General features: G+C 37.4%; 1 protein-coding gene across 1 annotated transcript; it reads right to left on the reverse strand.

The window, feature by feature from the left end:
• Nucleotide 1: 1 nt before the first annotated feature.
• On the reverse strand, nt 2-7,403 carry LOC139978334 (cyclic AMP-responsive element-binding protein 3-like protein 3-A). Its single transcript, XM_071988436.1, has 10 exons — nt 7,216-7,403; nt 5,791-5,921; nt 4,919-5,264; nt 4,033-4,148; nt 3,513-3,602; nt 3,022-3,069; nt 2,612-2,739; nt 1,975-2,056; nt 1,561-1,651; nt 2-1,247 (listed from the first exon to the last, which is right to left on the reverse strand). The coding sequence occupies exons 2-10, from the start codon at nt 5,887-5,889 to the stop codon at nt 925-927; spliced, it is 1,323 nt and encodes a 440-aa protein (XP_071844537.1). The 5' UTR covers nt 5,890-5,921; nt 7,216-7,403; the 3' UTR covers nt 2-924.
• Between the last annotated feature and the right edge of the window lie 1,718 nt (nt 7,404-9,121).

Raw genomic sequence — 9,121 nt, forward strand, 5'->3', positions numbered from 1 at the left:
GTTGTTTATTTTCTTTTCTATTCTTTTCGACATTTTAATGTTTTTCCATATTGATAAAAAGGCCATGAATTTGAATCCATGTGCTCATATGTAGGTAAAAATATTTACAAGTAAAATATATTATTTACAATTGAGAAAGTATGAGTACTGTTAAATCGACTAGCCAAATCTGCGATCACTAGGGCGGGGTGATAAAAGTGCCTCAAGAAGGGGTATTTGAGAACCTTAGGAGGAAACTACAATTAAAAAAGAAACCACTGACCCATGTGTCCAATTTGTACGTATGCAAATTGGTATATATGCAAATATTAAATACTGTATCATGTAGTTATAAAATTCCACAGTAAGAAATGCATTAAACAGTAATCATATTTTTGGTAACTTTCAATGGTAAGGTTAAGTCCATTGGTCTTATTTCAGAGATTAATTTACATGTTTATATATACATTTTCTACTTTGGTATACCATGATCCACTCTGCTATACCATGACTGTAGCAATAATAAGAAGTGTTCTCATAACATTGTTATTGAGTAAAGCTATCCATTCAATCCTGGTCAGATTAATATCATTATTATTATTATTGTGCTACTCACTTTAAGTTCATCGAGGTAAAAACTTGGTAGCAGGTCATGACTTATCATTTTCACACACTAGCCACAAGTTCATAACTTGCTTGTTAAATGCAACAGGAAATGAGCATAATTCTCATCAAATCTGATTGCATAAAATTGCTCTTTCTGACCACAGATGTAAGTTCCTATGAACCAGTTCCCTTCGCAGCAACTTTGTAAGCAGCAGGGTCTGAAGTTTCCTTCGTCCAAGGTATTTCTTCTTCACCATAGCTCTAACCTGAGAACCATCGTGTTGGTTGTTTACTAATCTGACTGGTAGACAGTTTTTAGTTATCAAGGACCACCCAGGATTACATTTCATCATTTAAGATGTGCAACTTCCTCCCGTACCTTCCTCCCTCATGAACGCCGCCCTCTTCCCCTTCCAAATCTGATCTGTTGTAGATTGTCTGCATGTCCGTTTCCATGGTGATGACACCTTCGTTGGTCTCTTCCAGGCCTGCATCTCGCTCAGTGTCCTGAGCAGCGTAAGAGTATTCAGGACCTATCTCCCCAGCGAAGGAATCTACCATTCTTGCTTTCGGGGGTGTAAATTCCTCCTCGGTTGCCTCTTGGTTCATAACACTTTCATATCCATACGTTGAATGAACAGTCTTAAGTGTTCTCGACATGACTGTGGAGAAAAGAGAGGCTGGTATAAGCACATACAGCATGAATGTAAACATCTTAGCAGAACACACCAAGGGCATGCAGTCCTCATTCACAGTGACTAGAAGTAAGAACTTTTTGCAGAATATCAGTCCTGCTAAGGATGGCAAGAGATATACTTTGAGCTCAATGTTATTACACAGGTTGGAAAGATACTTCCAACCAGTTCAGGTCGAGCAGATATATTCAAACATGTACTGAAAGTCTGGTAGGCAAATTTGATCAGTAATTGAATACAAACGAAATAAAGAAATGATTGTTGGCAAATCAACACTAACCTCCTCCGGGGCGATATGTTTCCGCTGGCTTCTTACTCTCAAATGGACTCAAACTTGGGGCGATCAGCAGAGTGAACGACAACAATAGAACCTTAAAGAAAAAACAATAACAAACATATATTAGTTCTTGCTGAGGTGGACTCAAAAAATTACAAATATACCACTTGGTACTAGAGCATCAACTACTTCAGTTAATTCTAGGACGTGATCTGAAATTAATCTTTTTGCAAGTTGCACAGGAAGACTTCTAGCCAACTTGATCTTTATATCAAGATATTTGTTTTTGTAATAAAAAAATTACTACCAATTCCCACTCCCCCCCCCCCACCCCTGAGAAAAGACAAAATTCTGTACTGCTTTGAGTCCCCCAATAGATAGTACTCATGACTTTGGAGTAAATGATAAATGCCTTACCATGACACACGTTCCAGCTTGAGCAGGCTTGTTGCTGCCAGTAACCATCACTTGAAGCTTCTTGAGTTGACTCAACAGAGATCTATAGAGGGGGAAAGCAAAACCAATCATGAAAGGTTCAGTCACCACATATCTATGTACAAAGTCACATCTGAAGTTATCTGGGTGATAAATCTCAATAACTTTAATTGGCTAATGAAAAACAACAACAACAACATTGGGAAGACAAAAGAGCAAGTTCTTTAATTGACATTTTGGACACTTTGCTATGATGCCAGACCACTGAAGAACAATTTACAAATTGCAAGTGTTCTCGTTTACAAAAAACATAAAACAAGGTAAAGGAAAAATTCCCTTATTACCAGCTGGTCTTTTAAGTACAATCTCCATAAAGTGTTCACAATATGTCACCACTTTTGCTGTTTGCTTTATCTATTTTTCACTGTGTTAAAATGATCACATAATAAACCAGTAAACTGTTGATAGCTTTTATCAAATTATGATCACAAACATTTCACCATCAAACTGTTAACAGATAAAACCATTTTCCAACTGTACTGCCCATAAGGCCTTTCATCACACTTCACTGCGTGCACACATCGGGCTATTTTGTCTTTCTTGACCAAACAGTACTTACTGGTTTTCCTTTTCCAGTTTTTGCATTTTCTTCTGCAGAGCCATGTTTTGTTTCGTACAGATCTGAACTCTCTCCTCCAGACCGTCGATGTAGATTTTCTTCTTCTTGCGACTCTCTTGGGCTGATGCCTGTTAGACAAGAAAAAAACAAACAAAGTTCATAAAGCGATTCAACATGACAAATAACTGCGGTGCACAGTGTGTTGTGCATTAATCTAGTTGGATGGTTGCTGACGGGAGGAGACATATCCTTTGTTGGTAGTCTTCGCTGTCAATGAATCTTCTCCACATATTGCACATACGACATACAAACGATGGTAAAGACCTTTTATTAGCTCCACAAGATATTGTTGGTTATCAAAGATAGAGGAAAATGCAGTCTCGTTGCATAGTTAAATCAAACTGTCTTACCTTGTTTCTTATCTTTCTACGCACAGTCTTCAGTGACCTTTCCTCTGCCTGCAAGATAAAGGAGTAAGAGGCTTAGCTGGGTATCTTAATTCCCACTATCCCTGTCGGGAACAGTGCTCACAATGCTGATTCTATTTATTATAGTACTGTTGATGTCATCTTAGAGAATATCCTGTAGGTAACTTTATCAACGTCACTATCTATTCAGACTAAATCAGCATGACTGACTAACGATATATATTCTGCTCCTATAAACACTTTTGGATCTTTTGTGTGGTCGGATTTCTTTGAATTAATCTGCAATCAGGAATCATCGATTGGGACGAACACCAAGAGACTGAGGTCAATCAACAGTACAGTAGAATACCCATCTAACTAACTGTTGACCTGATTTATTTTTTTACCTTCAAACCCCCCCCCTCTCCCCACCCTCCTGCAAACACCTGTTGGGTTGAAATTTCTTTTAGACAATCCATGCTTCTTTATCTTACCTTTGTTAATGGAAGGTGAGATGGAAGGGTTACGCTCATATCCTTGAGAAGTTTCAACTCTTCCTCTGTCAGTACCAGCTGAGGATATTTCTGATAAATCAAAAGAAAACTTGCTTCAGGCGATACATCATGGCAGTCAGAAAAATAACACAGGAGTCATCTTCCAAAACTAAAAGCTTGATCAAACTGTCAAACCTTGCCCAAGGTACACATAGGTCATGTCAACGAGCCTTCCTACAAGATGGACATCATTGGGTCCACATGTGACTAACAAAAATAACCTCCATACTGGCAGTCACAGACACACAGATCAGTTTACACATTACGAAAACCCATAGCAGAAGAGAAACAATAAAGATGTACTCCATCGTTTATAGTTTTCAAGCTGAAATCCACTGCAATATTGGTTTTCTTTAAGCAGACTCATTGTCAAATGCATATTATGTAATGTTAATATGACAGGCAAGATTCCCATTGCAAAGATCCACACTAGCAATTACCTTTAAGATAGTGAACTTACCTCTGAGGTTGCAGAGGTCAATGTGGTTTCGTCATAGGTGTTATCTTTCTTGGTCAAAGGTAGCAATTCCTTAAGTTTGGCTGAAGCACAGTAGTTGTGTGTGGCAATCACTATATCTAAAAATCATACAGAGATGTCATAGGTTAAAATACACAGTCCTGCTATCTACACCATCAACTTCTCTAAGAAGCGGAACTATATATATCATCATTTCTTATCCGATCACTCCCAAAAGAGGTAAGCAAAGCACAAGCTGAAATTGTCTTGTGTTTGGCAAAATGTTGGATAACTTTGTTTTTTACACAAAAGACCCACAAATATTTTCAGAAACAAGATGTTTCTTTCTAATTGAGAAGACTTATATGAGATTAAATGTAGCTGTTCAATAATACTTGTTGTAAGATCCCACACTTTTCTTCATAAGCACAGATATTGTGAGCACTATTAAACTTATAGCTTTGGTTTCTGCAACTTTCATGACACCAGAGAATTTCTTGGTCAGTGCTCAGTGGTTTCAAGTCCTGAGCCTTTCTGGGCACTTTTAGAGGTACAATGAGAAGGATGGCAGAAGACTGCAACTGATCAGACACTAAATGAAGATCGGTCCTAAAATTTACAAAAAGATACCTAGGACTAGTGCTGGGCAACAGTTAACTTGTAGCCCTATGTTGTTGTCTAATATTGTAAGCAGGATTCTCAACAGTAGTCTACACAACAGACCAGTCTTTACCATTCTAAAAACTACAACAGAGAAACTTAATCAAAAGATGGAATTTTCTCAACACTCCAAAAAACACACTGCATAAAATAAACCTCTTTTTTAGAATCAGTGATGTCTGTTGCAACAACTGATGGTGTTAATAGGTTAACAACAGCTTTGACTCACCAGCAGCAGAAGGTTCTGAGGCAGAATCGTCAGAAGCCGGCGAAGTCGCAAGCAGTTCGTCTGAGAACATTGGATCGTCTTGTGACAACATTTCAAAATCATCGGTGTCGATTGTAATAACTTGATCCGGGGACGAGCCTGGAATAAACTGTGGAGGACTAGGGAGAGACTGACTATCCTGGCTGTACGGGGAGCCATTTTCATCAGAAATGCCACTATCACTGTACAGTGGAGACCTGGCATTGCCAATAGGTGACAGACTGCCCTCGGCAAACTGGAGCAGCTCAGTGTCCTCCATGTTAAACATGTCTGTGAATAAATCATCTGGCAACAGATCTGTTGTGCTCTGTTGAAGAAAAAAAAACAGCAATTAAAAGATGCTAATTTATCACATGCAACAGAATGATCATTACCAAATGAAAATAAAATGTATGTCAGAGGTCTTCAATAATATTTTCTGACACATTTTTAGAACTGAAATGCAAATAAAAACTGTTAACAAACTGCATCTACTGCAAAAGGCCTATATAGGAAAATGTACATGTTTTTAATTTTCATGTGTGTGTATGTCACATTTGTTGTTGTTGTTGTTGGAGAAATGAAAGTTGTGTCTGATTTGAAATTGTGCATCATGGAAACGGGATCCTCCGTAAAAGGCTGGATCAGGAATTGTACGGCTCTCAGATAAATGCTAGTAATTATACACTCTCTCCAAATATTGGTCAAGTCGATAACTCAAAATTATCAATAAACAACATATCCATATATTTTGCTTACCTTGCATTTTGAACAGCTGAAATCTAATTTGGCAAAGTACCCCAACAATAACGATTCTCTCACCTCCATAAGTTCCTGCATTATATACAACTTACCTCAATCTTGACATCTTTGAAGCTATCTTCATAGAATCCTTCAGGGGCTAAGATACCTTCATTTTGATTGAACAGAAGGTCAAGGTATTCATTGGCCATAATGACAGAGGGGTGTTCAACTTGTTCACTTACTGAAAATATGGATAAGAAAGAAATTGAAAAGGTTTTTTAAAGTCGCTACATGAAAGACAATAAAAATACATCTGCCAAGAACCAGAAAGAAACGAAATAATAATAATAATCATAATAAACAGTTCTTATTAAGCGCCCGTAACAGAAGTCTCAGGGCGCTTTACAAATATAAAAGTCATAAAATACATAAAAAACACAAGTCAAACACACAGCAAAAGAAGCAAAATACAACATTGGAAAGCAGCAACATTGGAAATGTGACCAGATACTTTCTTAAAATGTTTTTACAAAAGCAAGGTATAGTAATCCCAACTTGAAATAAATTGAAAAGCCTCTCAATGTGATGTCAATACATCATGTAAATTTCATGGGTAGGTGCAACTTGTTACCATCCAGTACCTTTTGTATGTGTTTAACTTTACTTAATACAAGGACAACTCTTAGCTGATTGTCTTCAACATGAAGAATAAAAAAAACGTTCTCCCAAGTTACTCCTTTCAGACTGTTGTTGATGTACTAGCTACATATGTATTAAAATAACAACAATGTTGAATGTACAGATAGGAAGTATGCATTTACTACTGTGCAAACAAGTATCATTTTATAAGTTAATATCTATGCCAGCTTCGTGTTTACCTGTAATGAAATTAATTGTCTCTACATTTGTAGCCCAAGCATGAACAATGAAACATATGTAACCTACTGGGTTTCCCACAAGCTAGCAGCCATTTCATCACATTGTTGTTGATGTGCCTAGGCCTCACAAGGGGGTGGGGAAGGAGCAGACAGAGGTAGCCTAGTCCTGGATCAATATTGGGGCAAAGGAAAATATGTTGGGGATAAAGAGTATGTGTATTGTACTTATGGAAATATAAACATAAACAGTAGCTTAGCGGTCCCTGGGGTTAGACCTTTCTCTTCTTGCCTTTGGATGTATGCTCCATTTCGGTTGTCATGCCAGTGCCCACCCTATGTCTAGCTATAGACCTACACTACAGTCAGTAAAGGCTAAATATTAGTTATTACATTTAATCATAGCATAGGCTATGCATAAGGACACTAGCTTAGAGTTAGTCATCTTAGAATGAATGCCAGGTAATAACAAATAAAAACTTTGTTGCCTTACGATATTCGTGACTGAGCGAACTTTGAATAAATCAAACATAACTAACTTAGTCATACGGATAACTCCAGTAATGTATGAAAACTAGCCTAACGACTAACGAGCCTAACCAGTTTGACACGTCATTAAGAAAGAATTTTGCGTTGAGAATTCTACATAATAAATCTTACCAAAGAATGAGATATGATGCTTTGGTAGCTATAGTAGAAAAGATCCAACAGTTAATATATGATGTTGAAAATGTTCCGTATTTCCGCTTTTTAAGTTGTAGCGTATTAGTTTACGTTTTGAATACGATTTGTCTACTTTCTTGCGACTGTTCAGTGCTAGGTGTATCATACAGACTGATTGCAATAATAGCTTCCAACGTGGAACTAGACGGAGACCTGTTTACAAGTTGATGACGTTAGATTATTTTTAGCCTGACAATGGACTAGTCTAGTTTCTAAACTTCAGCATCCTCTTCAAGTAAATTTAAATTTAGTTGCGTTAATTTACGTTTTAAATAGCAAATCCTGGAATTAAATTATTTTTCCTATTTCGGCTAAGCAAGATTTATTATTTTACATATAAATCGCTCAGTTTATTTTGGAAGTAACGTTTACTCTTAACCCTCCACATAATGCAACGGCCATTGAATTCCGTTTCCGGGGCGGGGCAATTTAATCTAGGGCTTTTGGATGACGAAATCTTTGAGTTCGGTTAGTGTAGATTAGTGATAGTTACGGTTACTATGTTTCACTTATTGCCAGACAAACATACGGAAGCCTTCAGATATCTTTTAGATATTTTACCAATCATCGCTATCTTTAGGGAGCGAAAATAAAGCTGTAAATGGCGGGGGGAATATCAGTATTAAGGTGTTATCTTTCTTCTTAAGCCTTTAAAAATATAGAAATCTGTTGTCGGTCAGTTTAAATAGTGTAAATTTCGTATGCCCTATTGGCGTTCACTTTATGTCTTCTCGGCCTAGATCACGTACGTGTAGTATATGTTTCCTTGATGTACATAGCAGATCACTCAGCGAAATTGAACCAAGATTATGTGTATGATCTGTTTCTTCATCAACATACGTCTGCCTAGGTTGGTCTAACAGCTAGCATAACACAGGCCTATCGTAAACTGGTCAAGAATGACTGCAAGTGTGAATGCGTTATTTTAAGAAAAATACTTTAAATTTCTCGATATATTTTTCCATTTTCATATAGTTGTGTATTCCAAACCCGTTTCGACTCGTTTGAAAAGGTGTAAAATTCCTGTTTCTTTATCTCTTCTAGTCCGGTTAGTCGCGATGCCACCGAAAAGTCTAAGTGTGTTACAGACCTCCGTACATTGTCACATCGTGATGAGTAATCAACCATTTAGCAGGCTGAACTCGATTTTGGGGGTATCCCGTGGAATAGACGCTATCCGCATACAATTGTGTAAATAACTATCGATCGCATTTTCAGTTTTGGGCGCAAGCGTAAGGTAACTGACTCATTCCGAGGTGGTGTTAATTGGCGCTACTTGGCCTCCTACATTGCCCTCTAAAGTGATGGCTATAGAGGTCATTACTTTCTAGACGTATTCAAAGAGGCGATGGGATTGCTTAATTTGTAACCATTTGATAAATAGCTTTTCGTAAGCAATATACGCAATTAAAGTGGACTGAAGAACTAGTTTAACTAGTTAGTTACATTGTTTTCTCGTCCGAGAGACAGTGAGCTCTTGCCACTGATTCACCTGTAGCTGTCCGAACCTTTTCAGAGAGCCAAAGAGAATGCCAATGGCAGTCATACATGGGAATGCCCGCACAAGTGTCTTTTTAGAGGGAGCTGGTTCGATTTATTAAAGTTATGGTGTATGGTTATTTTCAAGAAATATGAGTAGACCAACACAGGCCCTCGTTTTGTTAAAGGAATAAAATGTTATTCATCTCACTAATTATACAACTAACATATTGTAGGCCTAATCTACATCATGCTGGGGGACTAAGTTTATCATTAGGGTGCCTTCTTTTGGTCTGTAACCTTTAAATCAATTTAATGATGTAATCGTATATTTCAGATTCACTTTATAAGTTGAACGATTTGA

The sequence above is a fragment of the Apostichopus japonicus genome, chromosome 13 (genome assembly GCF_037975245.1).
Source record: "Apostichopus japonicus isolate 1M-3 chromosome 13, ASM3797524v1, whole genome shotgun sequence".
In the NCBI taxonomy this organism is placed as follows: domain Eukaryota; kingdom Metazoa; phylum Echinodermata; class Holothuroidea; order Aspidochirotida; family Stichopodidae; genus Apostichopus; species Apostichopus japonicus.

Excerpts from the sequence above, each read along its gene's own strand:
- LOC139978334 (XM_071988436.1), bottom strand. The coding sequence starts at position 5,889 with ATGGCCAATGAATACCTTGACCTTCTGTTCAATCAAAATGAAGGTATC. Across the intron at positions 3,603-4,032 it reads TGACCTCTGCAACCTCAGAG|AAATATCCTCAGCTGGTACT; the intron begins GTAAGTTCACTA and ends TTGATTTATCAG. Across the intron at positions 1,248-1,560 it reads AACATATCGCCCCGGAGGAG|TCATGTCGAGAACACTTAAG; the intron begins GTTAGTGTTGAT and ends TTTTCTCCACAG.